We start from the raw sequence: 26,813 nt of genomic DNA, 5'->3' as shown, positions 1-26,813 counted from the left end.
ATTTGATTTGGACCGACAAGGAGGTACGCTAGGGCGGGCCAGGCCCCCTAAATCCATAACGCCGGCCCTGCACACACAAAAAAACATTGTTGACCATTTAAGCTTGACATTTTTATTTTATTTTTTACAAATAAATGACCTAATATCTTATATAAACGTTTTAATTATTATTTGTATGATACTAGTATAAAATGTATCGATAATTGTTCAAATGATCCATCATTTTCGCACGAATTATTTATTTACAAAGTATACAAGGGTGGAACTTTCATTCTGAAAGATTTAAAAAATACGTGACCCGGAAGTACTTAGTTATCCTGCCTGCTTTCAGAGCGGTGCCAGAATCACAGTAGAGGAAATAAAGCATTTCTAGCTAATTGAAATACACGTATCTGCTGTTGTTTCAGGTATGACAATACTCCGATATTTTTGTGTTTGACATTTGTCAAAAGAGTCGGGTTTTGCCCCTTAACTGAAAAAGTACAGCGGTCTTAACAATTTACCTGGCTAATGTAATATAGTCCAGCTGCTAGCCTAACGTTAGCTAGCAAGATAGCCAGCTAAATACGACTGCTAGCTAGCTACTTAAGCGGAACCGGTGATTCACTGACAACTAGCTACATCATCATCATCTTGCTTATTGAATCGTTTCTGTAATTGATTCTAGGTATTTAAAGATGCGTAACAGTAGCTAGCTATGTGCCCTCCCTTCAAATAAAACATCACGGAACACCCTTTATTCGTTTGTTGTGATAAAGCTTCATCAAGTCACCATCACTTGAGAACTCGTTAATTAGCCAACCAGGCTATAGCTAGCTAGTCAGCAATCTAACTAGCTATGTTTACTAACGAGCGCGTTTGACAGGTGTCAATGTTAGTTCACCGACACTTGAAGTTGACAGAACCTTTCCTATGCAAGATGATGGTAATAATGTTACATTACGCCAAATGAGAGTGTAAGATGGAAGACGTCCATCTGTTGACAGTCTGTCTATGCTGCCTTATTTCAGTCAAACCGTAAACATCCTCATTCATTCAGGACTCTACTGTGAAATGTTTTACAGGGTGCACACGTGAGCCTAAATTGAAAAATGATAGGAGCGCAAAGAAACATTTCAGGTATTAAAGGGACAATCCGTAGTAGAAACAATAACAAAGAAGATGCCCCGCCACAGTTTCCGTCAAAGTTTGAGAGATGCTGCTGGAGAAATGTAACCACACTCGACTTACCTCCCATGATAAACAAATTATTGTTTTAACTATGGTTTGAAGTTATAAGGTGTTTGTTTACATGTACCTTGTTTACAAACAATGTGGAAAAACAGGTTTATATTTTGGCTTCTAATGGGGCTCATGGGTCATTTGTTATACTTTTCAAGAATCAATGGGTTTATATAATACATTTATAAGTAAAACAAAATTGATGTAGTATATGCAGATTGCACCTTTAATTATACAAATTGCCACAAAATACAGGGTTTAGGAGAACCAGAAGTTTTTTTTTTAAAGGTTGGGATATAGCCTACATTATAGCCTACATTGGGCCTGTATGATTCCTACTCTTGAAGCTCATCTGTAGCTCTCCAATTTTCCTTAAATTCTGTGCCTCCACATGTCTGCATACTACTAAGGCTGCGGGCAGCGGGACAGGGAAGAAATCATTACAACAATTATTACCTGGGTGATTTATTTTTTCTAGTTTTTCTTTTGCTATTGTTTCTACCAAATTCAAATTCCATGTAGCACAGCAAAATATTTAAGATCATATGCCTCCAAAATGGTAGCACTGTAGAGCCCTATCAATAAGCTAATCAGTCAGTCTGTGATTCAGTTTTCAATAGAAAGTGTTATTAAATAAATGTAATCATTGGGTTCTTGTTATTCCTCAGGTCTGAATGAAAATTCATACTGTATGGGTTTGGCCTAGGGGTACCGCTCTGTTTGAGTTATCGTTCCACTTCTTGCCACAGAGTATAATATAAGGAGTGGATAGTTAGAAAAATAGGTTCTGGATTTTAGAATCTGGGTTCCCCTGCATCCCCTGATTGCCTTCACAGACTGACACACGTTTAACACTTGAAACAACTTCTGTAGATTTGTTTGAACTAATCTAATCCAGTGCGTTACCACAGTGTAACTTTCTGTCCAGGCTGGTGCCAGCACCTGTGGATGGAGTCTATGCTCCAGTGAGATGACTGACCAGGGCAACAACAACCAACACATCTCCCGCAACCCATTCGCTGCCCTTTTCAGCTCCCTCGCCGACGCCAAGCAGTTTGCATCGGGCCAGAAACCACCTTCGCACCATGGCGAACCACCCTGTGAGTTAACCCTCCTAAGGAGGAGTTACAAAGCGTGCACGCTTTTGCTCCAGCCCAGCTCTAACACACGTGACCTGACTAATCGGCTGCATGACATGACCTTGATTATCTCAATCGGTGGCGTTTTAGTGCTGGGCTGGAATAAAGGCCTGCAAACCTTATAGCTCCCCAAGGTTGGCTACTCCAGCTCTAATAGTTCCACTGTGTTACTCATTTTGGTCTGTGTCTAACTTAAACATTACTGATATGATGAGGCTCGCTCACTGGCTTGATGCTCGACAATGACCTCATACGGTTTCATATATCTGCTGGCTTATGTCATGTGTTGCAGCGGAGGACTCTGAGGGGAGTCAGTCAGAGTCGGAGAACTCGGACAGCATCGAGGACAATGACGACTCGGTGGCCGAAATCAGCCGCTCCTTTCTGTCGCGGCAGGAACTGTGCGAACAGCTCAACATCAACCACATGATCCAGAGGATCTTCCTCATCACCTTGGACAACAGTAAGTGCGGGAAGTTAGATTGGAGCGTATTAGGGTTTTTACATTATTTCTACTTTGTTTAGGGCACTTCCCCCCCATTAGAGTAGCAGCGTGATGCCACTTGTCCCTTCTTCTAGTTTACTGAATCTTGTTGTCATGTAAACAACCCTTACTGTTTCCTGGCTGGCTTTATCTGATGTAGCGTAGTGATATGAAGTAAAGCAAATCAGTCTGTTTCCCAGGCAACCATTTATGTGCCCATACACAAGCAACGTCCCGATTCATCACCCATCAACATCCCCATTCTGACTGTCTCCTTTATTCCCTTGTGTTTTCTGTTGATTTGAAACATGGTTAATGTGTGATTACAGCTTTCTTAAACTCCTTTGTAAGGGAATTCAGTATAACCATCCTTCCTGGCAGTCTTTTCTTCATGACATCTCTCTGTGGCTGTACTAGATTATATGGAGAGCATCAGCCAACTGACTGACTCAGAGGCTGTGTCATCAAGGGAGTCTACAGGTCCCCGATTACTGTCATCCTCCTCTGCTCATCATCCCTCACTGACTGGCATGAAAGTGCCCCGATGATGGAGCCCCTTTCTGTCAATGTCTAGTCTAAATCTAATCGGCTCGTGCTCTTTGGTGCTGCTGGACCGCTGGCCTCTTAGTATTCCATTTCAGGGCCGTCCAGTAAAGAATAAATGACTCACCCCAACTTAATACTCATATACTGGATACTGGAATGAGTCATGAATGACCGTTTCTGCTGTAAGTGAAAAGTAAAATGGTCTTAAGTGTTTGGAGTCTGCTCTTCAACATGTCTGTTGTTTGACCTCAGGTGACCCCAGTCTGAGAGGAGGCAATGGGATTCCGCCACGCTGTGTGTTCCTGGAGGAGATGGCCGCAGAGATGGACGGGCAAGACTGGCTGGACATGGACAACATCGAGCAGGTACAATAGGATTGGACTTTGGGAATGGTGGTAGCGAACTGTTCGCTGGTCAGCTCAGTTGACCTCTCTGCCATGAGATTCGTATACGGGTACTGTGTCCTCTTCTCATGACGATTTCCTCGCTGGCTTGTATTTTCAGGGGACTAGGTTTATTATATATACACAGTTCATCGTCTACTCTAAGAAGATGGTATAGTGAAAAATACATAGCGTACAATGTTCATAGGAACGTTATGATCCACAGGGAGCAGAGATCAGTAAATAAGTACATAATGTTCATAGCACAGAATGTTGGTTAAGTTTGACTATTTTTTATTTATTTTTATCCTGTATTAGGCACTCTTCAACAGATTACTGATGCTGGAGCCAGGGAACCATCTCATCTACATGACCTCGTGTAATGCTGTGAATCTCTCTGCTGACCGAGACGCTGGGGACAAGTGCGCTATACCGTTCCTCTACGCCTGCTACCAGAGAGCCAAGGAAGAGGTGGGGTCACATACACAGCACTCACTCTCATTCCCAATTTCTTCCTCCACGAATTGCCAGCCAGAATTCAGTCAGGAAAAGTGTGCTGTAACAGGCATACACAGTGTACAAATCATTAGGAACACCTGATCTTTCCATGACAGACTTGCCAGGGGAATCCAGGTGAAAGAAGGTATGATCCCCTTATTGATGTCACTTGTTAAATCCACTTCAATCAGTGTAGATGGGGTCTCCCGGGTGGCGCGGTGGTCTAAGGAATCATCATCAGTGGTCTAAGGGATCATACCTTTCACCTGGATTCCCCTGGCAAGTCCGTCATGGAAAGAGCAGGTGTTCCTAATGTTTTGTATGCTGTGCCACCAGAGATTCTGGGTTCAAGCCCAGGCTCTGTCGTAGCCGGCCTCGACCGGGAGGCCCATGGGGCGGCACACAATTGTCGTCCGGGTCAGTGTCGTCCGGGTTAGGGAGGGTTTGGCCGGCAGGGATATCCTTGTCTCATCTCGCACTAGCGACTCCTGTGGCGGGCCGGGCACAGTGCACCCTGAACAGGTCGCCAGGTGTACGGTGTTTCCTCCGACACATTGGTGCGGCTGGCTTCCGGGTTGGATGTGCATTGTGTCAAGAAGCAGTGGGGCTTGGTTGGGTTGTGTTTCGGAGGACGCATGGCTCTCGACCTTCGCCTCTCCTGAGTCCGTATGGGAGTTGCAGTGATGAGACAAGACTGTAACTACTACCAATTGGATACCATGAAATTGGGGAGAAAAAAATGGGTAAAATAAAAAAATCAGTGTAGATGAAGCGGAGAAGACAGGTTAAAGAAGGATTTTTAAGCCTTGATACAATTGAGACATGGACATGTGGCATTCAGAGGGTGAATGGGCAAGACAAGATTTAAGTGCTTTTGAACGGGATATGGTAGTAAGTGCCCTTAATGTTTTCTACACTCAGTGCATAAACCATGGTGTATAGGACAATGTAAAAGGAAAATATCAGAGCCTGCACAGTTCGGTTTGGGCCGCCACAATAGTGTGAAAAGGTCAATCGTTTTACTGAACATAATGAATGACCTGTCTAAGGATAAATCTGCTGTTTATTTCTAGATCATTTCAGTCTGCATATAGGCAAAATAAAGCATGTTTAGTTTGTGCTCCATCGCTGACAATGATGTGACAAATTCCTAACCTCCCTGCTCCCTCCTGACATTACACACCCCCAGGTCACCAAAGTACCGGAGAAGCTGTTGTCGTATGCGGTGCGCTGTAAGAACCTGACGGTGTCCAACACTCGCACAGTCCTGCTCACCCCCGAGATCTACATCAGCCAGAACGTGTATGAGCAGCTACTGGATTTGCTGCTGGAGGGAGTCGGCGGAGCCCGTGAGTCCATTCAATTATTAAAGCAGCCCGACTGTCTGAGGATCCCTCTTCTGTTCTATCTCAGTAGCCAAAGAAAATGGTGTTGTCTGCTGCTCAGGTATCGACTGTTGAGGCCTCCCAAGACAGGATGTGCTGTAACTTAGGCTAGTTTGCCCCTGCTGATGAAATAACTGTTTTTTACTGCTTTGAACTTGTCGATCTGCATTTATGAGAGTACAATATCCTCACTTTGCTATGTGTTGTTGTTGTGTGGTTTGTGTCCAGAAAATGGTGGGAAAGAGGCCTGTACAATTCAGAGAATATACTTTACTGATCTGTTAAGTTATTTTTCCTAATATACAGTACCAGTCAAAAGTTCGGACAGCTACTCATTCCAGGGATTTTCTTTGTTTTTACTACTTTCTACATTGTAGAATAATAGTGAAGACATCGAAACGATGAAATAACACATATGGAATCATGTAGTAACTCCCCAAAAAGTTAAACAAATCTAAATCTATTTTAAATTTGAGATTCTTCAAAGTAGCCACCCTTTGCCTTGATGACAGCTTTGCACACACTTGGCATTCTTTCAACCAGCTTCATGAGGTAGTCACCTGGAATGCATTTCAATTAACTGGTGTGCCTTCTTAAAAGTTTACTTGTGGGATTTCTTTCTTTAATGCGTTTGAGCCAATCTGTTGTGTTGTGACAAGGTAGGGGTATACAGAAGATAGCCCTATATTATGGCAAGAACAGCTCAAACAAGCAAAAACAAACGACAGTCCATCATTACTTTAAGACATGAAGGTCAGTCAATATGGAACATTTCAAGAACTTTGAAAGTTTATTCAAGCGTAGTTGCAAAAACCCGCAAATGCCATGATGAAACTGGCTCTCATGAGGACCGCCACAGGAATGGAAGTCCCAGAGTTATCTCTGTTGTAGAGGATAAGTTCATTAGTTACCAGCCTCAGAAATTGCAGCCCAAATAAATGCTTAACAGAGTTCAAGTAACAGACGCATCTCAACATCAACTGTTTAGAGGAGACTGTGTGAATCAGGCCTTCATGGTCGAATTGCTGCAACAAAACCATTACTAAAGGACACCAATAATAATAATAAGAGACTTGCTTGGGCCAAGAAACATGAACAATGGACATTAGACCAGTGGAAATCTGTCCTTTGGTCTGATGAGTCCAAATTTGAGATTTTTGGTTCCAACTGCCGTATCTTTGTGAGACGCAGAGTAAGTGAACGGATGATCTCTGCATGTGTGATTCCCACCGTGAGGCATGGATGAGGAGGTGTGGCGGTGCTTTGCTGGTGACACTCTGTGATTTTTATTTTATTCAAGGCACACTTAACCAGCATGGCTACCATAGCATTCTGCAGCGATAAGCCATCCCGTCTGGTTTATGCTTAGTGGGAATATAATTTGTCTTTCAACACACCTCAGGCTGTGTAAGGGCTATTAGACCAAGAGGGAGAATGATGGAGTGCTGCGTCAGATGACCTGGCCTTCACAATCACCCGACCTCAACCCAATTGAGATGGTTTGGGATGAGTTGGACCGCAGAATGAAGGAAAAGCAGTCAACAAGTGCTCAGCATATGTGGGAACTCCTTCAAGAGTTGGAAAAGCATTCCAGGTGAAGCTGGTTGAGAGAATGCCAAGAGTGTGCAAAGCTGTAATCAAGGCAAAGGGTGGCTACTTTGAAGAATCTCAAATTTAAAATAGATTTAGATTTGTTTAACTTTTTTGGGGGTTATTTCATAGTTTCGATGTCTTCACTATTATTCTACAATGTAGAAAATAGTAAAAAATTAAGAAAAACCCTATAATGAGTAGGGCTGTCCAAACATTTGACTGGTACTGTATACCTAAACCCTTTTATGAGCCAGGAAAATCCCTGTACATGTATGGTTCTGTAAAGTACAGTATATTCTCTGCATTAAACAGGCCTATTATACAGGGTTTTTACTTTTCTATACCTATGCCCCTTTTTGAGCCAAGAAGTACCCTGACATTAAGTGTGGTTTCTGTTGTGCGTTGCAGAGCTGGAGGAGGTGGTGGAGTTCGTGGAGGAGGTGATCGCTGGCCTGTTGGCTGACCAGGAGGTGCGCACCTTCAGCGAGGTGATCGGGCCTGTGCTCGATATCTTCCAAGGCCGTGTGAAAGACTTGGATCTCTGCCAGCTGCTACTCTTCTCCTACCTGGACCTGCTCCTCTACTTCAGCCGGCAAAAAGATATCGCTACGGTCAGGGGCCGTAATGCATTGTCATCACTCCTCTGGACTGTTTTCTATAACCCTGATTATATTCTATGCTGTTCTATTTATAGCAAGATTATTATTATTTTAACAACTGCATTCATATATCTACGATGGACAGCCTTGATCTCAAAAGTAGTTTACTCTTTGCTAATATAATATACTTCAAATTGTCTTCCTCCAGGTATTGGTGGAGCACATCCAACCCAAAGATCCCAACAATGGGCTTCAGTATCAGAAGACCCTCCTTGGCACTGTGTTGAGTATCTCTTGCCTGCTGAAGACCCCGGGGGTGGTGGAGGGTCACGGCTTCTTCCTCAACCCGTCACGCTCCAGTCCACAGGAAATGAAGGTCCAGGAATCCAACATACACCAGGTAAGGGCTCTAGAAATAGAGGCTTTGGTCAAAAGTATTGCCCTATATAGAGAATAGGGTACTATTTGGGATGGACCCCTAACCTTATCATCTTCTGTGTCTCCAAAACTCCACTTAGGCCTACATCCAGCGTACTGCCAAGAGTCAGACAGATTCTAAGGGTCAGACACTAGCTTAGTCTAAGCTTATGATTGAGTCACTCTCACTCAGATATCATGTGAACATGACATAAGTCCTGGCAAAATGTGTAGAATTGCAGGAAATTAGCTTTAAACTGAAAAAATAAATACAAAATCACCTCATAGCAAAATGTGCAGAATTTGAGGATATTACATTCGAAACGGCAATATTTTCTCTCCACCCCATGGCAAAATGAGTAGAATTGCATGAAATTACTTTTAAAACTGCAAAATGTTCTCTCCACCCCAAGCCAAAATGTGGAGAATTGCTGAAAGTTTTACTTTAACAATGCATAAACAATTATCCACTGCCAAGAGGGCGGGCACTAAAATGTTTTGTTTCCCCCCGAAAGGCTAGAGGCGCTTCTGCCTGATGAGCTTCCCCAAAATTTACCGGAACTTTCCAACACCTTTCCCATATTTAAATATTTTTGGGCTACCCAACCAAATTAACATAGAAATGTAAGTTATAGATCTGTCATTCTCATTGAAAGCAAGTCTAAGAAGCGGTATATATGTTCTATGTGCACTATTTTTATGCTTCCCAGTCTTAAATTTCATTTTTGCGTCTTTTAATTTCGGTTTTGTGCACCAGCTGAAAATTCAATATTTTGGATTATGCTAAATGTATTTCATAGCATTCATAGCGTTTTCATAGCAATTTTAGCAACCAGTAAATGGCGTAGCGATTTCTGCGTAGTGCATATTTAAGTAATTTGAAACATATTCAAGTTATTAGCCTTGTGAACATATAAACTTGGTTGCAGTTTCTGTGCCACCACGCTTCAATAATTTAATACTGGTAATGAGAATGTGTTGTTTGGTGTCAAGTTATATGGCTACAATTTGAGTAATTTTTTAAGTGTGATTTTATGATTGCTTACTACAACACAAGTCAATTGTTTGCTTCAAGCTATCTCTAGTAGAACCCATGTCCTCAACACCCAGACTAGCTGCAGGGTGCTAGAGTGGAGACCATAAAACACAGCATTTGCAAGACAGAAATATCTTACTGTTCGTGAAGTAAATAATTGTTACATAGTCAACAAATAAGGTGAATACATAATTTTTTCCCTCATAGTAATTTTTAAGTTTGATTTTATGATTGCTTACTACGAAGATGTTGTTTAAAGACCCCCAAAAAACTATTGTTTATCTTTTTTATATTTCTAAATAATGTCTATTTCTTCGGCCCGCAGCCCACTACTCAGATTATGTTTTGGCCCACCAAGCCCAAAAGTTTGAGCACTCCTGTTTTAAACAGCATTGTGATCAGTTTCAGACAAAAACAGGGAATCATAGTATTCAGGGGTATTTAAAAAATAAATAATCTGAATTGAACAAGAAATGGCATGCTGAAATGATCCACTGACAACATAACATGGGCTTTGTCCAGAGAGTTCACCACAAGATCTTATAAACACACCAGTAGAACAACAAGTGTAGGTTACAGCGTTGTTAAGTGATTACCTCCTGTCCAGAGTATGTGAGTGGAGAGGTTCCAACCAACTCAATTCACCAATTACACATGTCGATCAGGAGCTCTACCCGGGGAAGTCCCATTTAGTTCTCTTATAGTTCTATTTTCATGATTTAGCTTATTCATCATTAACGTTTGCGTCAATCATGTGACCGACCTCACAAGGCTACTTCTCTCTAAGCTGAGACCTTGAAACTGAGATATCCCTTTCTCAAAACAAGGTTCTGGGTGTACTGCCGAATTGCAGATACTGATAGTGAAGATTTGTTCAATCAGTCACTTGCATGAACACAGAAATTGGTTATTAGAAAAGCACAAACATAAACATGTCCATCACATTCCATCCGCTTATCACTTGTGTGATAAGTCATTCCATTTTAAGGTAAGCATTAGAGTTTAGCTTCTATATCATATTTCTATTAAAGTAAGGGAAATCAACACATAAAACCAGACACTTCATCATTTCAAACGCTTCATCCTGGGGTTATACAGTCATTCTGGGTTATACTTGTAAAACCATTGCTCTAGAATGTTTTTACTTAAGACCTTCGCTTCATACAGTTACACAAATGCTTCATTACACAATTTAATTGATTGATTCTGGCAATGACATTTCAGCTGGAGCTTTTGTTGCGAGTGACATGTTAATTACAGATCTGTATCTCAATGCATTTCTAGTATAAAGTACTATACATTTCGCAGTGTGCAGACCTCCACAGTCAGTCTGATACCCCAAATAAACAATTTTGGAAGAGCCTAAATTCTTCGAGAGAAGACAGACCAGAACAACAGTTTAGTTTAGGGCATTTCTGATTCAGGAAATCCATACAAATGATTTACTGTATGACAAATGTCAAATTATTCACTGATTTCCAAGACAAATGCCAAAGAGAATACCAACGCCCAGTTGAAACCATTTTTTATACACCCCTATCATCTTGGCGATCTCACCGCAGAGTTACAGGGTCAGGGAGTCAGAGGGCGTATCCTTAGGGAGAAATCCCGCCCATCCATCAGACCCAGTCTGGTGAGATTTGTTATTGAAGCAAGACAAAAACAAAGAAAACAACAAAACAGCAATCCATTTCTTCATATAAAACTAGAGGTGGGGAAAACTTCAATCCATTTGAAGTAACTGTCACCATTACCAACATTATATTTTTCCTTTTATAGGCAGGCATGTGAACAAAATACATTTGCATATTTTACCAAAGGGCCCCGGGGGACTGGTAATTCCCCCTTTGAAACACATGACTAACCGTGATTCATACATCACAAAAAAAACACTGCCTGATAAATCAAAATAACAAATCAAATTAGAATTACGACCCTTGATGACTCCATCTTAACTTAATTGTATCCCATAAGGTAATGGTAAAATAGACTAGAGACAGGTGTCCCTCATTCAGGGGCAGCTCTCTCTCGGTCTCTTGTTCCAAATCACACGTAGGACTGTTAATAAATTATACCCTTCTTCCTAATTATCTAGTGTTTACATAGCCAATTTAAATCTCACCCAATGTCTCAAGTCTTTCTAGTGAGGGTGATCAGGCCTCACCAGAAAGTCAGATCAGAGGTCAGGCAGCCCTATTAAGTGAGTGTTTGTTTCCCTGTAAATCAGACATTATTTAAAGATATATCAAACATTTTGTGTATCAGGTTTACATTGGGGTTTTCAGTGCATTTGTTATCAAGATCATTTATATGTGTGCAACCAAAACTCTGACATTCGAAACTTCAGAAATGTTCATTTGTGTACCCTTTAAATTGCATCATTTCTAACCCGTGAAAAATCTACGAAAACCGAAATAAAAAGACCCCACACAATAAATCAAACAATTGTATTAACCACTAACAAATATTCATTAACAGGTGGGCTGTGTGTGGGTGCTGGCGTATGTGTGGTAAAAATTGTAGGGTAAAAACAAACAAAATGGCCAGACCTTACCCATCAAGCTGAATAGGTACCTTCTAAGGTAAGCAATCCTAGAACCCCTCTCTTGTAATCAATGTTATTTTGACCTGGTGCATTGACATACAGTTCTGTACGAACTGTCCCTGGGACATAAACTAGTCAAAAGATGAAACCTGTTGTTTAACAAATCTGCTAGTACCTTCAAAAAGTTGGTGCTGGCTTATGAGCTCAATATTCGGTACTAAAAACATTTACCTTGATTTACTTCAGTCTGAACACAGTTCCACGTAATGGAAACAGATATTTGTTTAAGAGGACATTACCTTCTTTTTTAAAACACTGGTGCTACCCAAACTATAGAATTTAGAAATTGTAAAAAAAAAATCTTATTCAATTATTCATACCTCTGTCCCAAATGTCCACACTGTGTCTCTTACAGCCTGTTTGAGTTCAGTGTGTACTGGCGGCTATCTATTGTTCCACAGGATGCTTATCTCTAGCCCAAACACCAGATAGCGGCCGCTAAATTAATATCAGTCCCAATGCTCAATCCCTCCGTTTGTCATGTGACCTTGTATTGAAACATTTACTTCAAATTACTAAGATATTGCATTATCAGAGTGCTATCTGAAATCCAATTACCATTCACTTTGTTACTTTCACTAGTCTCCATATCTATTTCCTTCAAATAGGACTCCCTTCTTCCCAATTGGAAGACCTTCTCAGTATATTACTACTAATACACATGGATCACTCTCAAACCAAGTTCTGCTTTTCCCCCTATTGCAAGGTTTTAAACAAAACAAAACAAACATGATATATTTCTCCATATTGGAAGGCATTGTTTTAATTTGTCTACCCTAACGATGTTACTCTATTTGTATTACCAATCTCTGTTGGATATTCACTTTCTACTTCATACTTTTTCAGTTCTGCCCACAAATGTTCTATAGGATTGAGGTCAGGGCTTTGTGATGGCCACTCCAATACCTTGACTTTGTTGTCCTTAAGCAATTTTGCCACAACTTTGGAAGTATGATTGGGGTCATTATCCATTTGGAAGAACCCTTTGCGACCAAGCTTTAACTTCCTGACTTGATGTCTTGAGATGTTGCTTCAATAGATCCACATCATTTTCCATCCTCATGGTGCCACCTATTTTGTGAAGTGCACCAGTCCCTCCTGCAGCAAAGCTCCCCCACAACATGACACTGCCACCCCAGTGCTTCACGGTTGGGATGGTGTTCTTCTGCTTGCAAGCCTCCCCCTTTTTCCTCCAAACATAACGATGGTCATTATGTCCAAACAGTTCTATTTTTGTTTCATCAGACCAGAGGACATTTCTCCAAAAAGTACGATCTTGTCCCCATGTGCAGTTGCAAACTGTAGTCTGGCTTTTTTTATGGTGGTTTTGGAGCTTCTTCCTTGCTGAGTGGCCTTTCAGTTTTTTTAAATTTCACCTTTATTTATTATTTATTTATTTATTTATTTATTTAGGTTATGTCAATATAGGACTCGTTTTACTGTTGATATAGATGCTTTTGTACCTGTTTCCTCCGGCATCTTCACAAGGTCTTTTGTTGTTGTTCTGGGATTGATTTGCACTTTTCGCATCAAAGTACGTTCATCTCTAGGAGACAGAACACGTCTCCTTCCTGAGGGGTATGATGGCTGCGTGGTCCCATGGTGTTTATACTTACGTACTATTGTTTGTACAGATGTACGTGGTTCCTTTAGGCATTTGGAAATTGCTCCCAAGGATGAACCAGACTTGTGGAGGTCTACAATTTGTTTTCTGAGGTCTTATTTTAATTTCCCTATGATGTCAATAAAAGAGACTCTGAGTTTGAAGGTAGGTGTTGAAATACATCCACAGGTACACCTCCAATTGACCTATCAGAAGCTTCCATGACATCATTTTCTGTACTTTTCCAAGCTGTTTAAAGGCACAGTCAACTTAGTGTATGTAAACTTCTGACCCACTGGAATTGTAATACAAGTGAGTTATGTACGTGAAATTATCTGTCTGTAAACAATTATTGAAAAATTACTTGTATCATGCACATACTAGATGTCCTAACCGACTTGCCAAAACTCTAGTTTGTTAACAAGAAATTTGTGGAGTGGTTGAAAAAAAAAGAGTTTTAATGAATCCAACCTAAGTGTATGTAAACTTCCGACTTCAACTGTATGTAATGCTTTGGAGGGATCAATGTGTGTTAACTGGTCTAGCACTGTCTATCAGTCCCCTGTAGATGGCATGCCCTGTCCATAATAAGTCTAGCACCTTAGACAGCATAGACAGGGAAGCAGATGCAGTTTCCATTTTGCTTACTCACAAATTGGTTTTTGAACATCATCATTTGGGATATCAACTTAAACTCCATTGTAAAGTAAACTGTAGCCTTAAGTTTAGTTGTTCAACATACATTGGTTCTATTTATAGTTGAAATGGTTAGGGGTAAGTCAATCTTTGTCTGAGACTCTATTTCCCAGACTCCTTAGATAGTCATACAATGCCTTAACATTATCTTTATCTAATGATCCATAAAGAGACCACTCTGGACATTTGTCAGAATACTTTTTACACCACTTACAGTGGGGCAAAAAAGTATTTAGTCAGCCACCAATTGTGCAAGTTCTCCCACCTAAAAAGATGAGAGGCCTGTAATTTTCATCATAGGTACACTTCAACTATGACAGATAAAATGAGATAGAAAAAATCCAGAAAATCACATTGTAGGATTTTTAATGAATTTATTTGCAAATTATGGTGGAAAATAAGTATTTGGTCACCTACAAACAAGCAAGATTTCTGTCTCTCACAGACCTGTAACTTCTTCTTTAAGAGGCTCCTCTGTCCTCCACTCGTTACCTGTATTAATGGCACCTGTTTGAACTTGTTATCAGTATAAAAGACACCTGTCCACAACCTCAAACAGTCACACTCCAATCTCCACTATGGCCAAAGAGCTGTCAAAGGACACCAGAAACAAAATTGTAGACCTGCACCAGGCTGGGAAGACTGAATCCACAATAGGTAAGCAGCTTGGTTTGAAGAAATCAACTGTGGAAGCAATTATTAGGAAATGGAAGACATACAAGGGGCTCCACGCAAGATCTCACCCCGTGGGGTCAAAATGATCACAAGAGCGGTGAGCAAAAATCCCAGAACCACACGGGGGGACCTAGTGAATGACCTGCAGAGAGCTGGGACCAAAGTAACAAAGCCTACCATCAGTAACACACTACGCCACCAGGGACTCAAATCCTGCAGTGCCAGACATGTCCCCCTGCTTAAGCCAGTACATGTCCAGGCCCGTCTGATCCAGAAGAAGATTGGGAGAATGTCATATGGGGCGGCAGTGTAGCCTAGTGGTTAGAGCGTTGGACTAGTAACCGGAAGGTTGCAAGTTCAAACCCCCGAGCTGACAAGGTACAAATCTGTCGTTCTGCCCCTGAACAGGCAGTTAACCCACTGTTCCTAGGCCGTCATTGAAAATAAGAATTTGTTCTTAACTGACTTGCCTAGTTAAATAAAGGTAAAATTAAAAAAAAAAAAAAAAAAAATATGGTCAGATGAAACCAAAATATAACTTTTTGGTAAAAACTCAACTCATCGTGTTTGGAGGACAAAGAATGCTGAGTTGCATCCAAAGAACACCATACCTACTGTGAAGCATGGGGGTGGAAACATCATGCTTTGGGGCTGTTTTTCTGCAAAGGGACCAGGACGACTGATCCGTATAAAGGAAAAAATGAATGGGGCAATGTATCGTGAGATTTTGAGTGAAAACCTCCTTCCATCAGTAAGGGCATTGAAGATGAAACGTGGCTGGGTCTTTCAGCATGACAATGATCCCAAACACACCACCCGGGCAACGAAGGAGTGGCTTCGTAAGAAGCATTTCAAGGTCCTGGAGTGGCCTAGCCAGTCTCCAGATCTCAACCCCATAGAAAATCTTTGGAGGGAGTTGAAAGTCCATGTTGCCCAGCAACAGCCCCAAAACATCACTGCTCTAGAGGAGATCTGCATGGAGGAATGGGCCAAAATACCAGCAACAGTGTGTGAAAACCTTGTGAAGACTTACAGAAAACCTCTGTCATTGCCAACAAAGGGTATATAACAAAGTATTGAGATAAACTTGAGTTATTGACCAAATACTTATTTTCCACCATAATTTGCAAATAAATTCATTAGAAGTCCTACAATGTGATTTTCAGGATTTTTTTTCTCATTTTCTCTGTCATAGTTGAAGTGTACCTATGATGAAAATTACAGGCCTCTCTCATCTTTTTAAGTGGGAGAACATGCACAATTGGTGGCTGACTAAATACTTTTTTGCCCCACTGTACGTACATGTACGTGTGGGTGTGCAAGTTGTATATATATATATTTTTTCCTGTTCATCAGATATCTTGTAACCCATTATACTCAATATTATGTTACTTTATCTCTAGTAACCCATTATACATTTGTGTTACATCACAGATTATTTTTTTATTTCACCTTTATTTAACCAGGTAGGCTAGTTGAGAACAAGTTCTCATTTGCAACTGCGACCTGGCCAAGATAAAGCATAGCAGTGTGAACAGACAACACAGAGTTACACATGGAGTAAGCAATTAACAAGTCAATAACACAGTAGAAAAAAAAATGGGCAGTCTATATACAATGTGTGCAAAAGGCATGAGGTAGGCGAATAATACAATTTTGCAGATTAACACTGGGGTGATAAATGATCAGATGGTCATGTACAGGTAGAGATATTGGTGTGCAAAAGAGCAGAAAGGTAAATAAATAAATAAAATAAAAAAACAGTATAAAAACAGTATGGGGATGAGGTAGGTGAAAATGGGTGGGCTATTTACCAATAGACTATGTACAGCTGCTTTCGGTTAGCTGCTCGGATAGCTGATGTTTGAAGTTGGTGAGGGAGATAAAAGTCTCCAACTTCAGCGATTTTTGCAGTTCATTCCAGTCACAGGCAGCAGAGTACTGGAACGAGAGGCGGCCAAATGAGGTGTTGGCTTTAGGGACACACATTACTCTTCTACACCAGTGTTCTATACATACAGAGGTTTAAATATTCACTCTAGTGTACTATTTGACAGCAAATTGGAATAGTACTCTTTCATATTTCCATACAGAATCTCTATATAAAGTTATAAATCTTTGGTTATTCACATCCACAGCAACTATCACAGCACAGCAGCCCGAGAGGTACACATCTCTTTCATATCGAGGATATCAGTGTCCGGGGGCTGTTATCCTCTCAATTTTTTTTAGATCAATGGGCCGGTGGTGGACAGAACCCCTAGATAACGTTATGGATCTAAAAACTCAGCTCACACAACTGGTTGGGGTATTCATTATTTTCGTTATTTAACTATAGTTAGGTATTCACATCAACACCACTCCATGTGCATCCTATGCACCATATGTATCTATACATATAAAACAACACCCCGTGCTTAATAACACTTGTGCTATTATTAGTATTCCCAGACTCAATCAGCTTATTATCCAAATTTAAATCTTAATAGTAGTAATTTCAATCAATTTATTATCCAAATTTCAATCAGCTTAATATGTAATTTCTCATATCGCACAACGATTCTCTGTCGTTACTTCCTATGCACCATATGTATCTACACTATACATATAGAATAGCACCTTGTGCTATTATCAGTGGCTGTAGACCACGTAGACACTTATCTTATTAATGCCTACAGACAGCTGTCAGCGGGGCATGGTACCGTTACTTGCCCTCACTCTAGTCTTCTGTCTCATGTATCATTGCCACGGTTCCTCTATAGTTTCTGCAGTCCCCATAGTCTCTTAAATATCTATAGTCCCTGAGCATCCATAGTCCCTATAGCATCACAGTCCCAATAGCATCCATAGTATCTATGGTCCCTATAGCATCATAGTCCCTACAGCATCTATAGTCCCTCAGCATCCGTAGTATCAATAGTTTATATAATCATAAATGCTATGGTCTCTATAGACTCTATAGTCTTGCCGCATAAACAGAATAACACACTCAGTAACTCCACACTCACACCACTTTCACATCCACTACATGCTATTACTTGACTTAGGATTAGTGGTACCCTCTCCTCCTTCATTTGAGTTTTTTTGCAAAAAATAATGTTGCCCCCTTTTTCTTCCCAATTTTTGCGATATCCAATTGCGATCCAGTTATGATCTTGTCTCATTGCTGCAACTCCCCAACGGGCTCGCAAGAGGCGAAGGTTGAGTCATAAGTCCTCTGAAACATGCGTCTTAACACCCGTCCATTTAACTCAGAAGCCAGCTGCACCAATGTGCCGGAGGAAACACCATTCAACTGACAACCTGAAGTCAGCCTGCAGGCGCCCGACCCGCCATGAGTCACTAGAGTGCGATGAGCCAAGTAATGCCACCCCCCGGCTAAACCCTCTACTAACGAGGATGATGCTGGGCCAATTGTGCGCCGACCTATGCTCCACCTGTTTTCCTCGCACACCCCCCACTGGAAAGCTCCGCAGGCAGAATCAATCATACAGTTCATGACGCCAATTCGATCTCTTAAAAGTTTAGTTAATTTTTGTTATATCTATCTATATCCATCATTTATTTTGGCTCAATAAGCCTGGCATATTCACACTTTCAATGAGCTTTCCATTTTGATAGGGTTATTTTGCCTAAAAACCTTTTAGGCCTACCTAATAGAAGAGGAAAAAAACAACTGCATCTCATTCACAGCCTGGCAAGAGTGGCCAAAAGGGTGTTTAGCATCCCCAGTGGCTCTGCAGGTGTGGAGAGGGTATTCTCTGCTGCTGGTCTGCTCTCCAGGCACCATCGCATGAGCCTGAAGCCACAGACTGGCCAAACTCATGTTTGTTAATTAATTACACTGAGCCTAATAAGGCATTTTTCATCTAATTTGTATTTAATTCGAAGGAAGTCAGAGCCGATATGCACAATTTATAGACTATAATGATTTAATACAACAAATGTTTAAATGTTGAGAGCTTCATGTCCCTACCAGCCTATGGTGTCGTACTCGCAAATGCTTCACAATATATTTCTTTGTAGGCTATAGCCTTGAAATAATATAGCCTAAATAATTCATTTTCGTTCCTTCTTAAGCTCCCTGTCTAGATCCTGATCTATTTAGAGTTGTATATGCTGTTTAATATGACAGGTAGCCTATTTGAAATGGTGAGCGCTTCTAAATGACTTCTCATTCAAATCATGGTTTGGTTTCAATGCATCAAAACCAAATGGTAGATCCAGATAGTCACGAAATTAGATGGGTGTTGGTTAAATTGTGATTTTAATGAATGGAGCGAATTTGGAGCAGCAGCGAGCGCGGAGCGGTTTTTAGCGAAGTGGTTGAAAATGACATGGAGAGCCGGAGCTTGCGCACCGCTCCATGAGTAATGAGCGGGATTTCCGACCACTCAACTTCACTCACATACTCTGCTCTCCTTTCCTCCCAGTTCATGGACCAGTTTCATGACAAGCTGCACCAGCTCCTGAAGAACCTGCTGCAGCAGTCAGGTGAGACGCGCCATCTGCTGCTCTCCTGGCTGGGCGGCTGCCTGCAGGCCAATGCCGGGCGCGCCAAGATCTGGGCCAACCAGATGCCCGAGATCTTCTTCCAGATGTACGCCTCAGATGCCTTCTTCCTCAACCTGGGCGCGCGCTGCTCAAGCTGTGCCAGCCCTTCTGCCGGCCGCGCTCGCCCAAGCTGCTCACCTTCAACCCCACCTACTGCGCCCTCAAGGAGCTCAGCGAGGAGGAGCGGCGCAACCGCAACGTGCATGGCAGAGGTGTGTGTGCACGTGTATATGCGTGCATGCGTGTCTGGGTCATTGGATATCCTTTTTACATAATAAAATCTCTATTTTATTAGGTCTGGACAAAGAGACGTGTCTCGTCCCCCTTCCCCCCCAGCAGTCGGTGGAGTACGCCCAGTCATACAGCCTCCTCACTGAGAACCTCATCCTCACACAGATGACCCTGCACCTAGGCTTCCACAGGTAACTAACTGGCCCTGTTCAGATGGGTGCAACGTTACAGAACATTCAGATATAATGCAAATTATAGGATAGAAATTATTGTCTTTCAAGTAGAATAGGGAATCATGTCAGGTCCATTCTCATAGTGTAATCCTTCATAACAGCTGAGCCATGTGTACTGTATCTAATGTTGTGAACTGGACCTTGACAAATTTCCGTTGTTCGCTCTAACATATGGTTATTAAAGTTGTATTGTGTCTTCTCCTTGCCTCTCCCTAGACTCCACGAGCAGATGGTGAAGATGAACCAGTCGCTCCACCGGCTGCAGGGTACGTGGCGGGAGGCCCAGCTCACGGGCGGACCGGCGGCCGAGCAGCTCCGCGAGCAGTTCGAGCGTCTCATGACGGTCTACCTGTCGACCAAGGCAGCAGCCACCCAGCCGGGCATGCTGCAGTGCTGCCTCAACCTGCAGGCGTCCAGCGCCACACTCCTGGTTCAACTGGGCCTCAGCAACCAGGGGCCCGAGCACGCCCAGCTCTCCTTCCCCCTGCCGCCGCTACACAACAGCCTGCTCTGTCACATGCCAGGTAGCTACCCCTCCCTCCCTCTGTCATTTTACTTTTTTGATTTTATTTTAGCTGGGCGACTTATAGTCAAGGCATTTAACTAAGGTAGGAAAGACAACCAAGTATCACAGTCATTGCAGGTAAAACTTTACGTCAACCTTACTTACTTAGACCAATCGCCCCATGAGGAGCACAGGCCGTCAAGAACTCTTTTGGCAGTCATTTCAATGTTGACACCATATCTTCAGTCATTTGAAAGATGCTCTTATGCTGGCTTGCAGTCAGTGCGTACAATAGAGGTGCTAAATCAGTGGTTTTCAACCAGTGTGCCACTGCAGGGACTCTCAGGTGTGCCGCAAATGTTTTCCTAATCTTGATAATTGTTTTGAACACTCACTTATAAACATGACCTGTGGAGTGGGCGCACCAGTGCCGCTCAGATAATACATTGAATGGCACATGGTTACATCTGTATCGTTGTTTCAAGTCCAGTTAGCTCAGGCTGTTGTTACATTTGTATCATTTGAGGGGCACGCATCACGAGCAAAGTCATTTGTATCATTTTACTTTACCTGTGAGAACCATTAGCACAGACAAGTCTGATTAGGCTTAGCTGTACAACAGCCGCTGCCATAGAAACAAACGGAACATGGCTTTGTGGTGGTGGTTGCACAAGTACAATGGAGAAAACCGCTCGTCTGTAGCGGCTGTTGACAGTGCTATAAAAGAGTTGTGAGAGAATAACACATATGTCGAGAGCAGAGGAGGCTGGTGGTAGTACCTATAGGAGGTTGGACTCATTGTAATTGCTGGAATGGAATGAATGGAAACATCTAACACATCAATTACATGGAAATGTTTGATTCCATTCCAGCCATTTAAAACGAGCCTGTCCTCCTATAGCCTCTCCCACCAGCCTCCTCTGGTGGAGAGTGTATTAAAAGGATGACTAGTAGGAGGGGTTGGTTATCACAAGGATTCTTGTACGTCTGCAGAGTTCTTTGCGGAGAACTTGGGAGATTTCTTTGTCTTCCTCCGCCGCTTCGCCGACGAGGTCCTGGAGTCTTCTGCCGAGAGCTTGGAGCAGGTCCTCAACTTCATCACTGTGTTCATGGGAAACGTGGAGAGGTAGGGGAAAGAGAGGGAGATGCCTTGAGTTCATCCACGCACACATGCACAGTACCCGGCCAACTGTTTACACCTCTGTGCATAACATCCATGTGTCCTGGTACACACAATGCCTTGAGGTCTGTTTATCTCAATTGTGGATCCCCGTCGGTTGTTACCACAGTCACTCTTCTGGATGTGATATTCCTAAGGGGTTTTATGTGTCTACCATTTGGACTCATCTATGTTCCTATTGTGTTACCCTTTATCCATGTACCCAGGATGAAGAACCCTCATTTGCGGGCAAAGCTGGCAGAGGTGCTGGAGGCAGTGATGCCCCACATGGAGCCGGCATCGGCCGGCTCGGCCCAGCCAGTCATGTTCCAGCGCCAAAGGGTCTTCTGCTCCTACCGCCACGCCCCTCACCTGGCCGAGGCGCTCATCGCTGTGTTTGTGGACATTGAGTTCACTGGTGGGTTTAGTGTGTGTGTGTGGCATATGTGTGTGTTTGTGTCTTGCACACATGCGTTTGTGCGTGCTAGCATCTAAACCTTTGTGATGAAGCTTCAAGTGCATGCGTGATGTCACTTTTATGTTATTGACTTTTGTCCTCAGGTGATCCTCACCAGTTTGAACAGAAGTTCAACTACAGGAGACCTATGTATCCCATCCTCAAGTACATGTGGGGGAAGGAGAGCTACAGAGAGAGCATTAAGGCAAGCTCATTTCCCTTTTTCTTTCTTAGTTACTTAGATGGTACCACATGTGGAGTCGTCCTTATTGAAGACACACGGTATTGTTCTTCAGTTCTGCACCATTATGTACCAAAATGCTTATGTGGAATGTTGTTTACTTCAGAGTCTTGCTGTTTATGCTTCCGAGAACCTCGAAGCCATGAATCCTCCACTCTTCCTGCGGTATCTGAATCTCCTGATGAACGACGCCATCTTCCTACTCGACGAAGCTATACAGGTGAGAAACTGTCAGCGTTTAGCTCTCGTTTTATGAAAAGAACATTCCTGGTATTGACTTATAGCCATCTCAGTGGCGGCTGGTGCCACTTTAAATTGGAGGTCGGTTTTATTTTAACGGCTGGAATGGAGCCAACAAACGGTATTAAACACATTTCTATGTGTTTGATACCATTCTATTCATTCCATTCCGACCATTGCTATAAGTCGTCCTCACCTTACCATCCTCTACTAATCCATCTTTTTTTGTGGGGGGCGGAGGCAAATAAAACACTGTAAAAACACCAGCAAATCAGCTCCAATTTGTTTTCATTTTGGAAATCTGCTCCAAAGTATTCCCACGCATACTAAAGAGATACTCGTACGCAAAGTTTTGAAATGCTTATGTTTTAGTCAAATATTATATATGTTTGGGCTTCTTGTGGTCAATTTGCCATCTGCAATTTGCCATCCGCTCAAGAAGAAATTGGCCCGCGATTGAATCTAGTTGATGTCCTCTAGTTTACAAGAAGATCCTACATTTCAACTGTGTCAGATGTTGTCACTACTTCTGTCTGGCCTGGTCCTTGTCGGTGGTAGTACCTGAGCAAGATCAAGCTACTACAGCTGGAGAAGGACCATGGCGAGTGGGAGGGCCTGGCTCCTGATGCCCTCAGAGAGAAGGAGTCCAGTCTGCAGATGTTGGGACAGCTGGCACGCTTCCATAATATCATGTCCAACGAGACCATCGGCACACTGGCTTTCCTCACATCAGGTTAGTTGGAGAAGGAGGATGAATGGATAGCAATGATTGGATAACGTCTTGGACATACGTCTCTACCTAGAGCTACACACGCTATGGGTGTTTGTGTATTTTTGTTGATATTGTTGTCCAATTCATTGTTAGTGAAACCATAAGCAGAATTAAGAGATTGCCCTGTTAAAGGTGAATGGCAATCATTTATATTTGATGGCATTGTGTTGAACAACTGACGATACAGACATTAGGAACACCTTTCTCATATTGAGTTGCATCCCCTTTTGTCCTCGGGAACAGCTTCAATTCATCAGGGCATGGACTCTACAAGGTGTCGAAAGCGTTCCATAGGGATGCTGGCCCATGTTGACTCCAATGCTTCCCGCAGTTGTCAAGTTGGCTGGATGTCCTTTGGGTGGTGGACCATTCTTGATACACATGGGAAACTGTTGAGCATGACAAACCCAGCTGCATTGCAGTTCTTGACACACTCAAACTTGTGCGCCTGGCACCTTCTACCATACCCCGTTCAAAGGCACTTAAAAATTTTGTCTTGCCCATTCACCCTTTGAATGGCACACACACAATCCATGTCTCAAGGTTTAAAGATATTTCTTTACCCTGTCTCCTCCCCTTCATCTACACTGATAGAAGTGGATTTAACAAGTGGGATTATAGCTTTCACCTGGTTAGTCTGTCATGGAAAAAGCAGGTGTTCCTAATGTTTTGTACACTCAGTGTATATGAATATATTGAAACTCATACTCGCTTCTCCCTCTCCATGATATCCCAGAGATCAAGGGTATTTTTGTTCACCCTTTCATGGCCGAGAGGATCATCTCCATGCTCAACCACTTCCTGCAGCACCTGGTCGGACCCAAGATGGGTGCCCTGAAGGTGAAAGACTTCAGCGAGTTTGACTTCAAGCCCCAACAACTAGTTTCCGATATCTGCAACATCTACCTTAACCTGGGGTACGTTTCAAAACTGCAATATTTCAAGGCTAAGACAAGGCTCAAGTAATTTGGGTTGAAATTCGCTTGTTTTTTCAATCTGTACTTCAGACCTGTATTCTGATAGTTTTTGAAATCCTTCAAATACTTTGAGCGTCTGCCTGAAGTGCCAGGTGGGACGGGTTTGCATGTTTTGCATGGTTCCATCGGTACTATTGTGCCAGGCAAGCACAGCCAGGCAAAGCTAAATTAGTTTGTACACTTTGTTAAGTACCATTTGAATCCATGTGTGGCATATAAGGTGGCTGTTTGGTTTTTAGTGATTCTAACAATGTCCGTTTTCTCTTTGGCAGTGATGAAGAGAATTTCTGTGCCACTGTCCCAAAAGACGGGCGCTCCTACTCTCCCACGCTCTTCTCTCAGACTGTCCGAGTCCTGAAGAAGATCAACAAGCCCGGAGAAGTTATTGTGGGTTTCGGTCTCCTTGCTGACAAAATAAAGGTTAGATCTGTAGTAGTATAAAATCATATTATACTGTACCACTACGCCCTCTCCATATCATAACCCTAAATGAATAACTACTTCCTGTCTTAGTCTCATGCAGACCGACAGCTGCAGGATGAGGAAACATACGCGGACGCCCCGGACGAGTTCCTGGACCCCATTATGTCCACGCTGATGCTCGACCCTGTGCTGCTCCCCTCTTCCAATGTCACGGTCGATCGCTCGACTATAGCACGGCACTTACTCAGGTGAGTGATTCCCTTAGGAGTAGTATGTCTACGTGCTGCTGGTTTATTCCAGGGGCTGTATGCATCAAGCATTTCAGAGTAGGAGTGCTGATCTAGGATCAGGTCTCCCCTTGTCCATGTAGTCTTATTCATTGTGATCTAAAATGCAAAATCAGCAGTCTTACTCTGAGATGCTTAAAACATATGGCCCGAGATCACGTTTTTTGTACGATATCAGGTATCAATTTTCATTTCCCTACAGCGACCAGACAGACCCATTCAACCGCAGCCCACTCACAATGGACCAGATCCGGCCCAACGAGGAGCTGAAGCAACAGATCTTACAGTGGCTGGCCCAGCAGGAGCGGCTGCAGATGGGCCCTAGTGGCTAGCCCTGGGAACTTCTCAAATAAACTATGATTGTACCATACCTTCCCTCACCTCCTTACCGACAGTAGTATGCTCCACTTTGACTCATCCATGTGTGCTTGCCTTCAAGCTTCGGACTTCAAACCACATGAGAGACTGTTATCTCCCTCTCATGCAGCGCACATGTCACTTAAAAACCCTCACCAGTCAATGGAAGATCCCAGGTCTCAGAAACTGTCAGGAGAGCAGGTAGTGGTACAATTGAAAACTGAGTTGCACTGCTACATTGATATGCTCTATGGTGGTTTGGAATTCTGCCCCCTGCTTCAGAGAATATACTGTTTACTATCAGTGGTTGCAGTCTGGTCAGAACCATTGGTCTAACTGGAAAATAGTCGTTTAGCAATTCCTAAATGATCATCAGCTCTGCCAAATGTTTTATATTTTAAAAGTAGGTAAAGTATACTGAAAACTTGTAGTTCAGAACAAAATATTGTCTTATTCATTTCCCCTTGTCTCTATATTAACCATAGTCTATATGCACCATCCATCTATGAACCTAAACAAGATTATCTGATGTTATTTAGCATTTACCATTGAAATAATGTGTTATGCAAGCATATAATACCCATAAAATAAAATGTGGTTAAACCAATCTTCATTGAAAGAATTGGTGCCTAAAACCACCAGCCTTGCTTTAATTTCATCAAATGAGACCAGACATTTTTCAAGTTATTATTTTGTGTCTTTGTTCCATTTATGATATTAAATGCGCCGTCAATGGATATGTCTTATATCCTAAACAAGAGATGGTATAGACCGTGGAGGAGACAGGGTGTCACTTGCTTTGGTTATTTACAAACTTGTGTGAGTTGCTCTTGTTTGGAATTTGAGACTTAATTCAAGTAAATTGTGATTTGCTAAAGAAATGATTAGAACTTGGGAAAGAATACCCATTTGATAGCATGCATTTGTATATGGCATATCTATCAACTTAATGATTACCAGGGTGAAATTATAATGCAATATTTTAAATGTCAAAATGTATTTGGAATGTACAGTATGACTAATAAATAAAAAGCTTTGATGTGTTACAGTATCAAGCTTTCAACAAGTGTTTGCATTACTTTTTCCAGTACCATAATAACTGGCAATAACCAAGTATGGTTATTAATTGGTAGATGTTTGTACGCAAACAGTCACTCATTTATTCCTAATACTCACATACTAAAGTTACCATAACATAATGATAAATGAATGGTATTAGGCACTGAACATGAAAGTACTTCCTAATTAACACTATCCAGTTACACTTAACAAAAATAGAAATGCAACATGTAAAGTGTTGGTCCCATGTTTCATGAGCTAAAATTGAAGATCCCATAAATTGTCCCTATGCACAAAAAGTGTATTTCCCTCAAATGTTGTGCACAAATTTGTTAACATCCCTGTTAGTGAGCATTTCTCCTTTTGAATGTTCATTTCTCTACTACTTCTCTAAAACGTTGTTTTAGAAAATTTGGAAGTACGTCCAACCGGTCTCAC

At 42.1% G+C, this 26,813-nt stretch overlaps 1 protein-coding gene across 1 annotated transcript; it reads left to right on the top strand.

Moving 5' to 3' along the window:
* The first annotated feature begins 304 nt into the window (after positions 1 to 304).
* LOC115141499 (ubiquitin conjugation factor E4 A-like) lies at positions 305 to 26,384 on the top strand. Its single transcript, XM_029680414.2, is given in 21 exon segments — positions 305 to 407; positions 2,133 to 2,321; positions 2,653 to 2,823; positions 3,643 to 3,755; positions 4,092 to 4,244; positions 5,461 to 5,620; positions 7,658 to 7,860; positions 8,057 to 8,248; positions 19,314 to 19,515; positions 19,518 to 19,646; positions 19,730 to 19,856; positions 20,115 to 20,422; positions 21,397 to 21,529; positions 21,790 to 21,980; positions 22,124 to 22,224; positions 22,367 to 22,480; positions 23,059 to 23,233; positions 24,009 to 24,189; positions 24,522 to 24,669; positions 24,763 to 24,920; positions 25,162 to 26,384. Coding segments are annotated over 20 exon segments (3,219 nt in total). The 5' UTR covers positions 305 to 407; positions 2,133 to 2,191; the 3' UTR covers positions 25,292 to 26,384.
* The last annotated feature ends 429 nt before the right edge of the window (positions 26,385 to 26,813 follow it).

The sequence above is a fragment of the Oncorhynchus nerka genome, linkage group LG14 (genome assembly GCF_034236695.1).
Source record: "Oncorhynchus nerka isolate Pitt River linkage group LG14, Oner_Uvic_2.0, whole genome shotgun sequence".
Taxonomy (NCBI): domain Eukaryota; kingdom Metazoa; phylum Chordata; class Actinopteri; order Salmoniformes; family Salmonidae; genus Oncorhynchus; species Oncorhynchus nerka.
This window is presented reverse-complemented; position numbering and strand designations above follow the sequence as displayed.